A 17,682-nucleotide genomic window follows, 5' to 3' on the forward strand; every position below is an offset into this window, starting at 1 on the left:
ATAATTTAAAGTGTAATAGTTACATAAAAAATAGGATGCTTTATTTACGCATTTTTCAGAATACAATCATAATAACTATATCAGATTTACGGTCACAGGTACACGGAACTATATGGTACCGAATGCACGAAGAGAATAAGTATTTCATTCGTATGAACGGCTTGCGTGATTTAGAGTGTACACCACCTTGTATTATATTCAGTCGCTATCTTACTAGCGCAGCTTTGAATATCGTTCAGTTACTTTATATTCTACTTATATTCTTTAGTGGTCTCTGATATATGATAACAAATATATATTTTATATTAATGTACATAGAGCTATGATTCTTTCATTAAGAGCTTCGATAGCGTTTCTCGATAACAAGAAGAAATAAGTTTATTAAATATTTTGAATATTTCATAGAACAGGGGTTCCCAAATAAATCGCGATTTATTTTAGATTTGAGCCGATGTTTGATGAATCACAAATATTTTTTAAAAAATGATAGGCATCAAAACTAAATTTCAAAAGAAACTGTAACAATTATCAAAATCGTTGCATATGAAAATGATTTGCATCAACGTCAAAGCTTTCATTAATAAAAGATGAACGTATTCTTTTTTTAATACTTTATTAGTGAAAGAGATTTATATAATTATATAATTATATTTATAATAAAAAAAATTTTAATATAAGAAAAGAAGTAAAATATAAATTCATAATTAGTTAATAAATAATAATTAATAATAAATAATTCGTTCCTTTTCTCGCATAATTTTTTAATTATATTCACTAAAAGGATTTTTTTTAGTAGGTTGCGATCAACACAAGTTTGGGAAACCTTGTTTTAGAAATATGTGAATAATATATCGATCCACAAAAAAATTTCTCTCTCCGATTGCGATAGAGTTTAGGTTTCTGAGAAGAATTTTAAATAAAATTTTTGCTCGTTTGTTTTTATTTATTAAAACGAGCTTTATCTAGGTAGAGATTCCAACAGCTGGAACGAGTGGTACAAAAAGCGAGTTATAAATATCACAACGGTTGTATGAAAAATTTTTTCGGTATCGGTGGTATCCTGTTTATTATTTCATGCGCGTCATTAATGTACAGAACTGTTTTGGACCATTTATAGAGATGAAGTGCGTTTTCTGGTATACGCGACATTTTCAGCTGCGTAGGTTAGCCTCTTGTTAATAAATAATCATGAATATTTCCCTAATTATATACTTTTGTTAGAACTATATCATATGATGTGTATTATGTACACCTAAATCGTATCGTAAAAAGCGTTTATTTTCCCAGAGTATTTCTTGCTCCGTCAACATCTGAAAATCTAAAAGGAACATAAGTTACAAAGATATTACACACATATTTTAAGTTCATTAACGTTGTTACGTTTATTTTTCGTTTAGTTTGAATGAATACGTAAAATGAGGTCACGTCCAATAGAAAGCATGCTAAAACGAATCTCTTTTAAACAGCATGCAATCTTCTAAAATGACAGAAAAATTATATAATTCTTTAATATCAAAATATATACAAGTAGATTTTATTTTTAAATTCGTTAAAAAGCTGATCGAGTTTATGATATTGAATAAGAAATCGCATATTATTGTTTTGAACATAAAGTTATGTATTACTATTACATTTATTTCATGAAGAAATAAAGCGATCCAAAATTTAGACTTTTGCAAATAAGAAATAATATAGCGATAAGAGTTTTGACTCACTGCAGATTATCTATGGGTTCACAACCACATCTAGTGCGCGTATTCACATAATTTACATTCTTTAATTTATTAACAAAGAGCTTGCAGTTGGCTGTAAAGATATATATAATTCTATATGTATATGAAATTTTTTATATCTTTTATTTTACTTAGCATAAAATATATGTCAAATTTTTATTTTTTAAATTCTTAGGCCTATTGATTGAAGAAATATCTTATCTTTAAACATAGGAGCATGTCTCTTAGTCTTGGATTTTTCAGTTTTCTCTTCGAAAAAATTATTATATTATACGATAGGAACACAGCAATTACGCAATGATGTCCCGCGTTATAAATCATTACTTTTTAGATTTAAACGTTACATTTTACTAACATGGCGAATTTGCGCTCATTTTTTTTTTTTTTTTTTTTTAGAAAACACCGCGCAAGTAACACTACGAAGAAACTGCAGTAGATACAATATTTTGGTCCGTGAATTTTTTTTATGACTATGAGTGATACGCCAATAGAGATAATTAGGTGATAGTCAATACAATAAGTTCTCTATTAAATTACATTACGCATAACGTAATAACACAGATATCTCTTCGTGATTAGCGTCATGACTAGAGAGAGAAACCTGATTAAAATTTCTCGAAACGTAGCAATTGCGTCTTTGACCTATTATACAAGGACTAGCTGGTGACAATGGAAGGTCGACTCGCGACTTCCCACGATGCTGCAAAATGCGATTGAGCCGATCGCGCCGGCTGATCGGCGGGAAGAGCCGGCATTAAAGGAGACTAGATACATTCTCATATCCAGATATTTTCATATCCAGGTGTGTACTCGTTGTTGCTGCGAGTTTTCCTCCTCCTGTCAGGACACGTGTCCTCTGGTCTGCGAGGTCCTCCATTTTTTGCCATGATCGCGATGATGGGCCAACAGCCGGTCGTTTCCGCCTCTCATTGATTGCAGGTGCAGCGGTATTCGCACCGTGCCTACCGAATTAGAAACAGGGCTTGTTTGCATCGATACATCGATTGCTACGTATCGTGCTATATCCAATTATACTACGATGATTAACGGCGCCGTTCCGTGCCGCCGGGCTTAACCGTATGCGTACGAGAGGGTGTAATTCGTGCGAGTCATCGAATTCGATGCCACGTAACAAAAATCAAACGAGAATCTAAGAGGGTGAATGTTACTTTTTATTGCGCGCAACAGTTGAAAATTAACATGTGTAAAAACTTAACTCATAACATAACTGAGGCCATGTATCATACTTAACTAATTAAAATTCAATGGGATGGAAGGTGCCTTATGAAAAATAAATTTGATGATATTAATAGTTTGTAATGACAACGGAACAACAAAATATCTACTCAGATTAAAATGCTGTGAGAAAGAACGCGTTAAAATTATATATACCAGATGTCTTTCGTTAATATATTGTGTTATCAAGAATTAATCCTTTCAGCAGCGGCGAATCAATATGAAAATTCTACGCGCGCGATTGTGCGCGCTTCAGAAAAAGTTTATTTACTTTCGACTGTCCGAAAGCTTAATTCTTGATTCTGCAGAGAAACATATTTCCCGCTAAGTTAACGAGCAACAAACATGCAATCATAGTTTATTTTTTTCGCGTTCGTTTCGCGTTTATTACTTTCCGCCTGAGTTATTGTATCGTGATCGATAACGAAACCACGAAGCGCGAAGCGAACGGCTCGTATCTGCGCTACACATTTAACGCTAAATGTATTCGATTCTCACCTCGCATCGAATCCTCTGCAAACAATTTTTATATCGAATGACGGTTTCGCGTTTTACGCGCAGTTTTACGCCTCGTGTCGGCTGTATAAATAATTTAACGCGCGTCGCGAACCGGCGAAGAGGGATCACGAGCCGATATCTTCGATCCGTCAAATCGGGGTTGTGACTCGAAGGGGCGAGGTGTATGTTAGGTGAGCTTTGCTCTGAATTTCGCGACGGTCAGTGCGAGGTGCAATTCCTGGCCGCGACAACGTTGACGCGCTCGACGTCGGCGAGGACGTCGGGGACCAAGTGGCGCAAATCTATGGATGATGTTCGCGCGTCCCCCTGGGCAGTGTCCTCGAGGTGAGACTCTGACTCGCTAGGCGTGGTAGAGCCGGTGGTGCAAGTGTGCTCCGAGAGGGTGCACGTACCATTCCGCGATATTCTGGTGTGCATATCCGGGCTACCGGTGCAGCTGTACCTGGACGTCACGGCCTCCGAACGCGACAGAGACGGCTCCGACGTCACCCGCACCCACGGACACCAGAAGAAGAACTGGGCGAAGCCACGACGGAATCTGCGGGAAAGTGATAGAACGTGTCATGCGATTAATTCTTAAAAGTTATGAACAAAATGTTCCGTGGATAATTTTGAGTCGAATAATTTTTTTTCTTTCTGGGAAACATGAATTAAGTATTGTAAAATTTTTTCAAGATACAAATGTTGGCTGCAACATTTATATCTGAATCAAGATCATCCAATTTGTAGACTAGGATCATCTTGTCTTAATTACGGCCGCTTAATTTGTAGTTTTTTTAAACATAATAAACATTCTTTTTTTATCATCATTCAAGTAAACTTTAATACTTTATACACAAAATAAAAGTAACAAGTTTGAAGACTATTTCAGTATAATGAAAGAAATAAAAATTTATGTTCAGTTGATAATTTTAGTTTAACATTAAAACATTTTTAATACGTAACATACTTTTTATTTTAATATACTACTGTTAACAAAAGCGGCAGTAATTTGGAGAACAGTTATCCTACGCCAGTGATTTTAATTTAATACTATTATTTTCCATATTGTACGTGTGTGTATGTGTGAGAATTGTAAAGTTTCATCATCTTTTTCTTCATGATGTCCACGAGAACAAGATAATCTAATAATAAATCATGCATGTTATTAGATAAGTCTGATTTTCCTAGGGGAAATATCCCGCTGTCATTCAACTCGAGGGCACAATTCATACGTCACACGTATATTTATTTTTACATTTTCATTTCTCGCAGAAAAGAAAATTGAAAAATAGCGGTCGTGTGGATCGCTCAAAGTTTTCTCATATAGAACTCATATTTTTTTCATGATTCACGAATAGGAAAAGGACGATCTTTTAAGAAACGCGCGCTGTATCAGAATCGGTTCATTGTCCGGAGCTGAAAAATCCCGTATATCCGTAATACACAGGGAGGATTGTAATCCGATTATCACACGGCCCTATTGCCGCGCCCGTTGTTATTATTATTATTATTATTATACCGCTGTCATTACGATATCGTGGCCCGGACGCGGAAACACAATGATACACCCGCGTATCGTGTCGTATATGAATATTTATGAGACCGGGGCGTATTCTGTCGATAGCACGCGGAAAATTTGAAATCCGTGCGTTCAAACCGCGTATGTGTGTACCTCGCAGCGAGATGTCCGGCGTATTGCATTTCCATTTTATTGTTTTTGACGTTACATTTATTCTTTTTTTTTCACGGGCCAATAAATAGCGGCAATAGAGCCGATGTCGGTAAGGAACAAAACGTGTACGCGAGCGTACTGCGTGTGACGTGTAAGAGGGGGGTTGAAAGGGGATGAAAGGGGGCAGAGAGGGAGAGGGAGAGGAGAGTTTCCGAGCCACTGTTCGATCGAACCCCCTCGACAACTCGCTCCCATTCCCGTTTCCCCATTCCCATTTGCGGACAAAGCAAAATTATTTCGATTGCTCTCCGAAGATTCGCGCGGCTTTTCTCGATAGGACGACGGTCGATCGATCGACCGATCGATCGGTCGACGACGTTCAACCGCGAGCCGGTAGGTTGGGCGGACGCGTACTTAAAAACAACCATCCCTGCGGTGCCGTTGTTCTATGATTCGGTGGATGAATATCATGTTTCATTCGTAAGTATTCGGAATCCGAGTCTAGAGGCCGAGACCGCGTTTTCCATTATCGCGGATGTTCAGTATTCAACTTCGGTCGTTTGGATAAACGTGTTAATGGCAACGACGTTACTTCCTGTTCCTGTAATAACTTCGGGCGTGCGCGCGCGCGCGCGCGTTCGTGCTTCCTTTCTTCCGAAGTCGCTAAAGTGGGATGAGCTTATCTTCCGTGTGCTGTTATATTGGATTAACTCTCGACAGTTCGTCAAACACCCTCAGACGGGGCAGCGCCTCGAAATGAATCGCCGGGAAATCGAGTCTTGTTAATTAAGTAACCTAGCTTTTTGATCAAGTCGCACGATTCCAGTAAGTGCAGACTAAAGCCATTTTCGGGCATCTCTACCTTTCGTAAATACATGTATGTCATCTCTTGACAATTTTTCTGTACCTTGAAACTCGTTGACGAACATTATTTCGAAATTGATAGACTCGTGTATGTCACATTTTTAGCAGAATGTAAGACGTACCTGACAACGATATTCGTGGGATGAGCTTATCTCCCGTGTGCTGTTATATTGGATTAACTCTCGACAATTCGTCAAACACTCTCGGACGAGGCAGCGCCTCGAAATAGTCGAAATGAATCGCCGGGAAATCGAGTCTTGTTAATTAAGTAACCTAACTTTTTGATAAAGTCGCGTTTCTTAGGCACCCCTCGCAGGATAAGGGCGGTGCAGATATTTACCGACCTAGCGACTGTTTCGCGACGATCGATAATCAGATCGATAAACGTGTCCGCTGTCGGGTGATGGCGCTAACGACTGATTACTTTCCACGTTCCCCTTACTTCGCGAGGGGCGGCGAGAGGAACGTATTGTCGTCGGGCAGTTTACGAAACGACGGTTGATAGAAACTCCAACTCTCGGGGAAACTGTATGTACTTGAAGGCTCGGATATTTTGTAACCGAGATTCGTGTTTAATTTGTGTAGATCCGCCAATTAACATAGAATGATTCAAGTTGGTCCTCGCGTATATCGGGATAGGCAAGCTTACGGTAGTGAAGCACTCGCGCCCGCGCGCGCGGCACCCGTGAGAGCCTGGTTGAAGAGGGAAACTTCCGCGAACTCCGTTTAACAAATGACGAGAGAGGATTCGTCGATACCGTATCTCTACGGTATTCGCCTGTCTCACGAAGTTGGCTGAAGCGGCAACAAGGGCTCTCAGGCAATAACTCTCAGGAGTTACAATACCGGTATTACGATAATTTTATTTCTCGTTACAATTGCGGTTCAATGTTACAGTGTGCCCCTGGCGAATGACGTCATCGAAAATGGCGGTAAAAAGGGAGTAGCTATTTCGTTCGGTCAAACGGCGGAAGCAAAAATCCTTACCTAGTGTTCATCCAGCAATAAATTATGGGGTTGTACATGCTGTTGGACATCGCCAGCCAGTAGATTCCCAAAAAGACCTCCTGGATGTACGGTTCATTTGTAATTTCTGGCAGGTAGGACGTCACTATGAAGTACATGTGAAACGGGAGCCAGCACACTGCGAATATTACCACTACGACTATCATCATTTTTACGACCTGAAACGTAAAGGGAAGTTTTGTCAGTCGGGATATAAAACGCTCGGTCGCGTTTCTCCACGATTAATTCACTGTGGAATTAGTCTTCTCCGGCAAAGTGAGAGGATATTGGCTCTCAATACCTTGAAAATTTAAATTTAGTAGAAGAAATTTATGTGCGTTTTTCATAGCGAAGGCAAATGTGTTCGAGATAATGATAAATAGGAAGTTCGGGGATCTCGCTTCCCAGCCCTCTAATGGCAAACCTAAATCTTTCTATCTCTCTATTTCGCAATTCACTTTATGATCCGTAAAGAACGCGATCACAGTTGCGTTAATTAGGGGCAATACATTATTGTTTACAGTTATATCGCTTGAACGGCATAATGAGAGAATAATCAGCTTACGTATTTCGTATTATACATTGATCATTTTAATAATGTAAATGACGATGATTATTTTACAATCACAAATTATAAATATATTATATGTATAAGTGTATTATACAAATATGTAACGATTTTATACATCAAATTGTTGATGATTTTAATGAAAACACCTGTTAGATTCGGTTCGCACACGCGTCGCGCGAACGGAGGAAAATTCCCGTGAATAACGAAATCGGGGTGGGAGGGGGGGCTTTCCCGTATTTAATATTCCGCGATACGTATCGAGATAATACGAGTAATTGTCGGTACATTGCGTGAAAATAAAGCTATTATCGATTACTTCCGAATGCAGTTTCCACTTCGTCAGTTTCGATCGGTAATTTCAATCGCGGGGTGGCGCGCTGCAATAAACAGACTACTTCGAATTCGCACGATGCTTTTCGCGACGAGTGATTAAAACCGCGACAACAAAGTAACGATTCTCCGTCGTTTTTTGCGATTATCGCGAGATTCAATTCCATTATACAGTCTTCTCTCCCCCGCTCTCCCCCCCTTCTACCCCTCGCGCTATGCTATGCTTTTGTCCGTTGGAGAGGAGGAATTCTCCTTTTCGTTGAAATTAACAATCTACTCAACTTCGCACAGGTCTAGTATATAGTTCTCGTAATCAGTCCGAGGACAGGCTGTAGAGAACAGCTATTTGAGAAATAACTTAAATTGGATTTCTTCGGATAGTTACGGGCTGTACTTCGTTATCTTCTTTGGGTAATTAAAAAGTAGATTTATATTCGCCCCCCCCGTGGGCGTGGGCGCGCGCGATTTGCATTAGACGTGCGATATCGATTTGGCGACTGATACAATTAACAATTTTCCAACAACGAATGCCGCTTATCAATTCGTATACAGAGAGAATAGCCTCTTCGGCATTTTCAAAGTGTTTGCACTTTGGAAAAATCGCTTCAACGCAGCGGACCGTGAGATTTCCTCCGAATATTTATGCCCGACCTTCGGCATAAGTGTTTTGCAAAGCTTTGTGTACATCCAGCCCACATTTTTGTTACTTCTATGCTACATTTTCTACTCTAAAGTCGGGAAGAATTTGCATTTTTCTCTCGAAATATCCACGGTAATCGCGCCCCGGCGTTTTGTTCGCGGCAATGAATTTTGAGTAGCTCTTTCTTGTACAATTTATTTTTCCTCCTCTTTTCTCCATATTCTATCATGTTTTCTTTTTAATTTAAAATTGTTCAATAGATAAATGAAAGAAAAAAATAAACAGAAATTTTTTTTCGCGCGACGTATTTGCAATATGTAACATAAAATCTCTCGTCTCAGAATATAATGGCATTGAATGATAAAATACAGTTTGTAATTAAGAAACGACTAATCCGTATTTAATAGCGTCTTTTTTTTAAGGTGAGGGACCGTGGAATCGACTATCTGGAAGACCCCGAATGCCAGAAGGAAATTGGTGGGTAACATATTTCATCCCTATCGGTGCCGATTCTTCCGGTAAAAGGAATTAGAAGAATTACTCCCTCGCCGTTGCGGTTCCGGGAAAGGACGGGAAGGATTGAGGGACTCGGTCTTATACAATTCGGCCAGGACGACTAGGTCATCTATTTGCCGATTTCTTATCCGGAAAGAGAATGATGCTGTTGCTGCCGCCGCTGGGTAAGTATAATTAAAGCCAGAAGTAGATCGCCCGCGCATGTTTGTGTCTCGACGACTGGTCACATTATCCGGCGACGTCTCCTTTCTTCCTCGAAATGTCAGGACTTCACCGTCCGGGCTCACTGTTAGTTTCTCCATTGTTTGCAGCAATGTAGCACACTCGCACACCAGCGTGTTTGACACAATCTTAGAAATTTTCCTTTCGCGCGAGATATATTTCTCGTAAAATAATATAACCACTATAAAAGAGGCTTATTGATTTTTTTCTTTTTTTTTTTAGATTAATGAGCCTAAGAGTATCGCAAATATCTTGATAGATAAAGTGTTTCGGATATTACGTGTCTTCTCATTTCCCATTTCCTCAACGACGATTTAATTACGTACCATTTTATCGCTGTACATTTCAAGGAACGACACAAAATTGGATTCTTATCGGTCTCGCTTTTGGCACACGTGCGCAGCACCGAGACCCCGATATTTACAGTCGTATTTCTGTTGAGAAAACTTAGGCGGAGAACCTGAAATATAGTACAGTTTAATAACCGTGGGGCTTGATAGTTAATTTGTTACCGACATGTTGGTAATCACGACTCAATTAAAGAACTTGAAATTTATCTTAAGATATAACTTGTGAGTTTCATTTCTCGCAATTAAATAAATGATTTTTAAAAGAAGCTCGTCTGCATATGTGCATATAAAGAGTTTTTAATACGTAGTATTGTTTTGATGCAAAGACAAAGAGAATGTTTGATATAATTTGACAAAAGTTATTGTAAGAGTTGCAGGTGTACGTAACGTATTCTAGAAGTATTTGTACTTCAAGTTTAAATTTAAGAATGGCACTCTGAAAAGTTTAAGTACTTCATCTTTAAGGGTTTATGTTTCACGCGCACTGCACTTCCTGTACATTTAAAATTTTGCAGCGTAAAATAGCTTTTTAAATTTTCAAGAACACCGAGTGTCTATAGTCACTTAGAAATGCGGGGAAAACATAACGTCCGTATAATGAACTGAAGGTTTGCATTTGACGGCTTTGGGTTTACTCCATTCATATGTAAATTCAAAGCGAGCAGCATTTCGTGTAATTTGACTAGATACCATACTACATTGAACAAGCATTTTTCATGTTTGAATAAATGTTAACAAAACCTAATGTAAGAAATTTTCTGCACCTAAAAAAATATCAATTCTACTGCTGGGAAAAGCGACTACTAATTTTTGTTTACCGAGTAACAGTTGTTCTTTAACAAAGAATATTTCCTTGATAATTGTTTTAAAATATATTTAATACAAGTTTTAGAAAAACTTATCATATACACTTATAAAAATATTTCTATTTTTTAGAAGAATATTATTGAGAAGAAAAATCAGATTAATAAGCGAATTGAATTTTGTTTTTAACTTAATTGATTTGATTAAAATATAAGTTTTTTTATATTTAAAATAAAAGTAATATTTACTTGATTCAAGTTGTGCAATTTTCTTTGCATGGGAATGATACTTTTCTGCGAGCAAAGAAAGGTATTCAAAGATGTTTCTTCATTGAACGAAACTTGAGTGTGAATTACGTATGTGTGCGTGCCAATCGAAGTTGTAACGTTTTCATCGTGGTAATTGTCAGTAACGTTGTGGTCTACCTGTAGATACGGGCCGTTTGTCCACGTGTCGTACACCGAAACTGGGTACTTGTACACTTGTAAGCTCTATAACGGATGTGAGATCCGTAACCCGCGTATACCGCTCGATCGGAACAGTTGCGTCGATAGTGTCGATACGACGGAATGGAGTAGCGATTCCGGATGTGGCAGAGCGACCGCCTTTTGTAGTCTAATCGAAATCCAATGCACTCCCGCCCGTGCATTCCGAGATCCGCTTAACTAGGATTCACCTGGTGTAGCGTTACAATCTTCCCTTCTTTTAATTGAACACAGGCGCGTTACCTCTTTCCTTTAATTTTTAACGGATTATATAGTGATGAAATTTTATGCATTATTTAAAGCAGAATATTGATGGGTGTTTCACGATGGTATTTAACATTATGGTCGATGATATTTAACATTACGGTCGAATCACACGACACGAAATTAATTCTCGTTTATTCCGTTTTGGAATTTATACTAATATTTTTGTATATGAAATTTAAACTGTTAAAATTAATCCAATTAGATTAATTGAACACTGATCTAATTTGACAAGGAACGTAAAACTGCAAATGCAAGTATCTCGAATCATATACATACATATCTCGAAATACATATTTTAACAAAGAACACAATAAATAAAGTATATTGAGGATTTTGCGATTTAATCTTTTTATACGTTTATATTGAAAATACATTGTTATCGATTTGTATACGATGGTTTTAATATGCACCAGTGCGCACTGGCATGTTCAATCTAATTCGCTTTGTAACGTTATTCTTATGTAGCAAAGAAAACATTAACTAAAGTAGAAACTAATAATAAATATAATAGTTGAATCGATAGAAGAGTTGAGCGATTAAAATTCAAACTGATTGTAAGTCGTCAAACTTTTTCGCTTTACTGAGTTTAACAACTTTATTATTTTTGTTATCGCGTTTTGTTTTTTAATGTACTTTTATCAAAAAATTTTTTAATCGTTAAGATAAATAATTAATTATGTTTTTGTACAATATTCTACGTTTCAGACAAATTAATATGCCAACGTAACTTTCGATTTTAAACACTTTATTTGAAGTTTCAAGAGTATAGGAATTGGTAATTTTGTCAATAATTCTTGATTATTTGTCAAATCAATTTTAATTTGATGACTGATATGTAATTGAAAATGTTTGAGTTAGTATCAGATATTCTTAAATCGTATTTGTTTTCTGTTACAAGGTTTGGTGAGGATACGTTAGAAATATGAGTTTATAATTTATACGTGCGTGATAACGGGAGACGAATTATGGATTTAGATTTTTCCGCAATATATGTTCCGGAAAATATGCAGCCGTCCCTCTTGCACTCGTATCGACCACTTCGTGGCGAATTCATTATACGTCCATTTGGGACGACCATTTTTATGTTCGATAATCATATTCCATTTATTCTCTTCTCCGCGATCGTTCTACCCGATTAGATAGTATTTCAGCATTAATTGCGCTTATATCTCGCATACAGACATTTTTTATGTATTACCGTGTAAATGGTGAAGATATTTCGTTACATTTATTATTATTTCACATAATTCATCGCGTCCTATTTAAAAAGTTGCAGTTTTAACGTTCACGAGAAACGAAGTAATGGCAGCGGCGCGTTAGCCGGAAGGTAGACTCTTATATCTAATCGTTTTTCCCCATTCGAAATTCACATCACAAACGATTATAGGCAATAAACGCTGGTAGGCAATCGATATCCGTTTGCTTGCATTGCGAGCGTGTTAGAATAGACGGATATTTTTCTTTGAAACAAACGAATCGTCCCCTGGGGTACCTTTTCTTTTCTCTTTTTCTCTTATCCTCTTTCTCGCTCTTTCTCTCTCTCTCTCTCTCTCTCTCTCTCTCTCTCTCTCTCTCTCTCTCTCTCTCTCTCTCTCTCTCTCTCTCTCTCTCTAGCCAAAAATTAACTAAGCGTCCCAGCATCGTGTCACTGTCCGTGGAGGATAGGTAAAACTTTCTCCCCCGCAAACTTTATTGACCGAAAGTAGTTGGGAGAGTTAAAGCCAAAGCGGTGGAAATGGAGGTCCGCGAAGGTGCAAGCATCGGAACTCGTCTAATTACAAATTATTACTGAGCTTTAAGTTCGAATTGCCGTCTCTCTGAGGTATGTGGTGGCAGGTGTACCGGCCACGGAATATCACGTGCGCACGTGCGATCTTCGCTTCGCCGTTAAGCTCGCAAATAGCCATTGCACATCGCGTTAGAGACTAATTGCGAAAGCGTTTTTCAGCGGACGCCCTCGCGCTGTCTAACGAAACACCGTAATCACATTTTCTACCTCGTATCCCGAGTGTGGCGAAGATCACGAAAGGAAAGAGGGAAAGAAATTATCAATAATATTGAGATTTATTGGATGTCGATGCAAAAAACATTTAGTTACTTAAGTTTTTCTAAATTATATTTCCAATTTGATACTGATTTGTGCGCAAATGAACGTTGGAAATTATGGCTTGATGTTTCACATATCTACAACAATATTTTAATCTTTTATTAATAAAATTAATAAATTAATTTATTGCTCGAGCATTACCCATTGTTCTTAGAGCGAACTTTTGTAATTAATCTATTCGCACTCAAAAAATTATCTGGACATTCTGCACGCTTATTGTGTCTGATTTGTTTTACCAGCGTAGCAAGTAGAAACGTGCTATTAGCTACAAAGAATTTTCGCGGCCTATGAAAGTCGTGCGCACCCGTTCATTTATTATACCGGCAGTAAAAATTACCATACTATTAAGATAAGGAAAGACAAAGACGTATTTCGGATTTTTTGCGTGTAACGCGGTTCCCATTGTCGTGCGGATATTATTGGAGAATTGCTGATGTTATTCATAAGGGAAGAAAATCATGGAGACCCCTTACGGCCGAGCCGATAAGCCGAGTTTACGAGGGTAGGATAAGGCCAATATCATCAGGCAGTGGAATATTATCGTTTCGTGTGAATTTTAATGTCGCTCGCATGCGTTTCCCGATGCTTCTGAAATTTGCGTATTACGCGATTATATGGCATTGGTCATATTTATGTCGTTTGCTATAATTATCAAAGCGTCGCAGCCTCCCCAACGCTGGCTCATCGCTAATATTAAGTGTTGAAAGAGATTACGAGTAAAGTGACAATCCCAATTATGTGTCGTTTAAAGTTGAAATTATTTTAATGAAATGTCAATGTAAGTAGTAAGCGTTAGAATTTCAAAAAAAAATTATTAATATACTCAACATATTGCATTAATTTATATTAATATATATACTTAGAGTATACTAAATACAGTCTATCAAGTATTATAATTTTAAGGAGTTATTAAAGAGGTACGTACAGAACTTATTAAAGAGGCATTAAAGATAACTTTTCACTTTTTTTCTATCAGCAACAGTTAAGAAAGTAATTTCGTGTTATAATATAATTACAAAAAATTTAAGAACGTAAAAAAATTATGTAATTTTATTAATACATACCTATAAAAAAACATTCAATTTTGCAACTTTGGCTCGTTATTAGAACTTGTCACATAATCGGGACCGTCACTTTATATGGCAACAATTGCGCAGATATGTATAAAAAAACTGAGGTGCTGACAAGATACAAATGACTATGATAAAGCGGAACAACTATGAAATGCATTACGCGATCGCTATCGGTGGCTTCTCGTCGTACGACGCGCCAATAATGCCAGTAAAGTTATTTTCCAACGGGTATTACGTCAACACGATAAGAAGGTAATCATGTGCAACTCTGTTGCAATGATTGTATTTCCAAATACAGCGAGAAATTCCCTTTTAATAAAATGTAAATACGAGGTATTTACGATTTATTCGGCCTTTGCGTTCGAGGGAAGATGAAACCGCGTGGTATTTATTCCTTTCTTGCACACGTAACGTATACAGAAGACTAAAACGTGAATAGAAATTGTCTAGAGTTCCATTTAAACTTAATTAATTGAGATAGTTCGTATATCGATTTTGGTCGGGTTTCGCGGCGAGAGAATGAGATAAAGGGCGTACGCGTGCGAGAGATTACTTAGTTGCATCACCTCGTGTAAATACGTTACAAGTGCAGACACGACACTGCACTTTAATTACTTAAACGCCATCGAGCACAGGGGAGCGTGTAACAAATTTTCATCCAAGTTTATGAAGTTTATTAACATCTCTCTCTCTCTCTCTTCGTTGAGCGACGGAGAAGAAGTTTATTTCCTTCTTGATCAAATTTTACTTGATAAATAATACAAAAAAAAGAAAGAGAACAAAAAGTCTCTGTCGCATAAATGCCTTAACGCTTTTTTCGTTTTAAATTACCTTGTCGCTCTTGGAACGAAAGCAATTTCAGCGCCTGAACCCATGCGCGGTTATTAATTCATTTTATACATACCCTCCGTTTGCTTCGAATATTTTCGAGCTGTCTGGCTGTGGCCTCCCCGATGCTTTGCGAGCCCCACAATTCCAGGCCGACCCTGGCGTAAGTGAACGTCATGGATCCGATTGGTAAAAAGTATGTCAGTATCATGAAGATAACGTTGTACCTGAAAATCAATTAAACTCAAACGCCTACTCACAAGAGTAAGATTTATGCGACGCGTTATGTCTCGTGACATTTCTATTCTATCACAAAGCGTCTCAGGAATCATGCGCTTTCTTCTGGGACTCTTTGAGGAAACTAGACCTGTCTCTCCCCGGCCAGAGAGAGTATTCAAGACGTGATCTCATTATTGAGTTGACATTGAGAATTAAGGCATCTCCGTGCTTTAAGAGCTTTAATAGATTTAAAAAGACACGAAAGAATTTATTTTTCCAGTTAATTTCACTTTCCTTCAGCAGAAATGTAATTTAGGATTTAATTGCATTATACGCGGCCCCTTGAAATCGGAAATTAAAAATAGAAACGTGAAGAAAATAGACGGCGCGCGGGTTTTTGTTAAAGGAACATCAATTTTAGAATTATCATCAGTGAGAACCGAGATCGAATTCGTTAATAAATTCATTAATAAATATGAAATTCATCGCGGACACGGCTATTTCGCAGTTGTAGCGCGTATTAAGGAAAACTCGTATTATGTACGACCTAATTCAGACAATCAAATTCACTGACGTTAGAGTATTTCATGGGAGTAGAGGGAAGTCACGGATGTTACATTACGTGTGTGGCATTTTCGACAATAAATCTACATCGGACGGCACGGGAGAGGCGATGACACGTGCTCAAAGGGGGAGTGAAAATAACGCGCGCGCGGTCTCATCCTTTTGCCCCAGGAGTCACAGTGACGTGTAATCGCCGCACGAGTCAAAGCGAATGCTAAACGTACCGATTGAGCGCCGAATGAAAATAATACACCGTCGATTCTCCAAGGGTAAAACGCGCCAGTAGCTATAATATTACCTGAGCGTAATTCGCACTCGTATATCATTTAAATCTAATAAACCGGCGAGTGTGGGTGCGCGCGCGTGATCCGGTGTTGTTTGCTGACAAAAGCGTATCAATGGGCTCATCAAGTCGCGATCAGACAGGCGAGCCCGCGTGGCCCGACGCAAAAACTCGTGTGCAATCATCATTTACATTGCCGGCGCTTGTTACCCGGCTAATGATAATCGCGTAATTGCCGTTAACCTTTAGCGGCGGGGAAATTTACGGAGGGAAAGGACGGTTAAAACGAATTACGCGAATGATTCACGCGCGCGAGTTATAATTTTCCGCCGAGCGGAATTCGTGATGGAGAGCGTGCGCGAGCGAGCGGAATTTTAAAAAAGGTTTACGAGATTATGAATCGCGCGAGCGGTGTTTTAAGGAAAGAGGAAAATGCGATCGTTCCCCGCGCGCTCAATCAGCTTCAATTCGCGTCGCTAGGGCGACACGGTGACTGAATTACCAGCGCGAAAAATCTCGCGTTTTTAACACCGGAGATGTATAGCGCGGCGGCTAATGATACCGCATGATCCCCCCCCCCCCTCTAATTCTATTCATGTACATTAATCACGGTAATTATGACGATCCGAAAGCGAACACAGTTATAACACAGCTTTCTAGCGGAGCATTTGACTCGTGACGGGGGAGCGTTAAAACGTTACTCCGCATTAGGATTATTAACAAACGATAATGAATTCATTAATGGATTATCGCGTTCGCATATTCGCATTGCAAACGGATTACGAGGCGAGTCCGTCCGCGAGCTATTTATACGACAATTGAAATTTCCAGCTCCACACGCGGCGCGTCTGTACGGATGGAAAATCGGCGATGTTGACTCCGAAAGAATAAAAACCGCCGGCGCGTGAATTCATCATCGGGTTACACGCTCCCGCGTAATTTCGATTTAGAATACTTTACGCGGATTTAAGCCCGACGTGGAGGTTCGTAAAAGCTTTAATCGTCAGCGTTTAATGGTGGCGAACGAGAGCCCCCGGTGCTCCGGTAGCGCGAGGCGGAATTTTCGTGGGACGATCAACGGAATGGTTCTCGCCGCAATAATACCGATATTTAAACAAATCTCCCGGTGCGCTTAAGGATTACCCGAAAAGGATTAGACTGCACGGCGCCTATTAGGAACGCCTCTCGTCCGGAAGAAGGAAAATGTATTCGGAAGAGAATATCCGGTGGGGAAAGTAAAATTAATCCCGTCGCAATGCACATTAGATTGACTCAATTGCGAAATTCACTTCGCCGATCAAATCGCGTATATCCTGAGATAAGCCTCAAGTTGAACGGTGTACATTTAGAATTGATGACGATGATTATGGCCATGCACGAATTTAAATATATTTCAAATAATCCTTATTGTT

General features: G+C 38.7%; 2 protein-coding genes and 1 long non-coding RNA gene across 6 annotated transcripts in view; 1 reads left to right on the plus strand and 2 right to left on the minus strand.

The window, feature by feature from the left end:
* Positions 1 to 17,682, plus strand: part of LOC105833051 (peptide deformylase, mitochondrial) — a 108,391-nt gene that overhangs the window by 2,069 nt on the left and 88,640 nt on the right. For 2 of the 3 annotated variants that reach the window (XR_004963408.1, XR_004963410.1), the window contains exon 3: positions 8,975 to 9,232. Coding sequence is in view for 1 of the 3 variants with exons in the window: in XM_036287427.1 (XP_036143320.1) it covers positions 8,975 to 9,037 (63 nt within the window). In the remaining 2 variants the exon portion in view is untranslated. Of the gene's footprint in view, positions 1 to 8,974; positions 12,741 to 17,682 lie in introns of those variants that run through there. The other variant, XM_036287427.1, reaches the window with a different exon arrangement.
* LOC105833056 (tachykinin-like peptides receptor 99D) overlaps positions 1,357 to 17,682 on the minus strand; it is a 76,963-nt gene continuing 60,637 nt past the window's right edge. The window contains exons 4-7 of one of the 2 annotated variants that reach the window (XM_012674469.3): positions 15,281 to 15,431; positions 6,994 to 7,190; positions 3,881 to 4,026; positions 1,357 to 2,695 (exon numbers count right to left, since the gene is read on the minus strand). In XM_012674469.3, the coding sequence (XP_012529923.1) occupies positions 2,574 to 2,695; positions 3,881 to 4,026; positions 6,994 to 7,190; positions 15,281 to 15,431 (616 nt within the window). In that variant the 3' untranslated portion in view covers positions 1,357 to 2,573. Of the gene's footprint in view, positions 2,696 to 2,884; positions 4,027 to 6,993; positions 7,191 to 15,280; positions 15,432 to 17,682 lie in introns of those variants that run through there. The other variant, XM_012674468.3, reaches the window with a different exon arrangement.
* On the minus strand, positions 4,126 to 6,594 carry LOC118645734. Its single transcript, XR_004963416.1, has 2 exons — positions 6,129 to 6,594; positions 4,126 to 6,043 (listed from the first exon to the last, which is right to left on the minus strand). It is a non-coding gene; the product is annotated as an uncharacterized LOC118645734 (long non-coding RNA).

The sequence above is a fragment of the Monomorium pharaonis genome, chromosome 1, assembly GCF_013373865.1.
Source record: "Monomorium pharaonis isolate MP-MQ-018 chromosome 1, ASM1337386v2, whole genome shotgun sequence".
Taxonomy (NCBI): domain Eukaryota; kingdom Metazoa; phylum Arthropoda; class Insecta; order Hymenoptera; family Formicidae; genus Monomorium; species Monomorium pharaonis.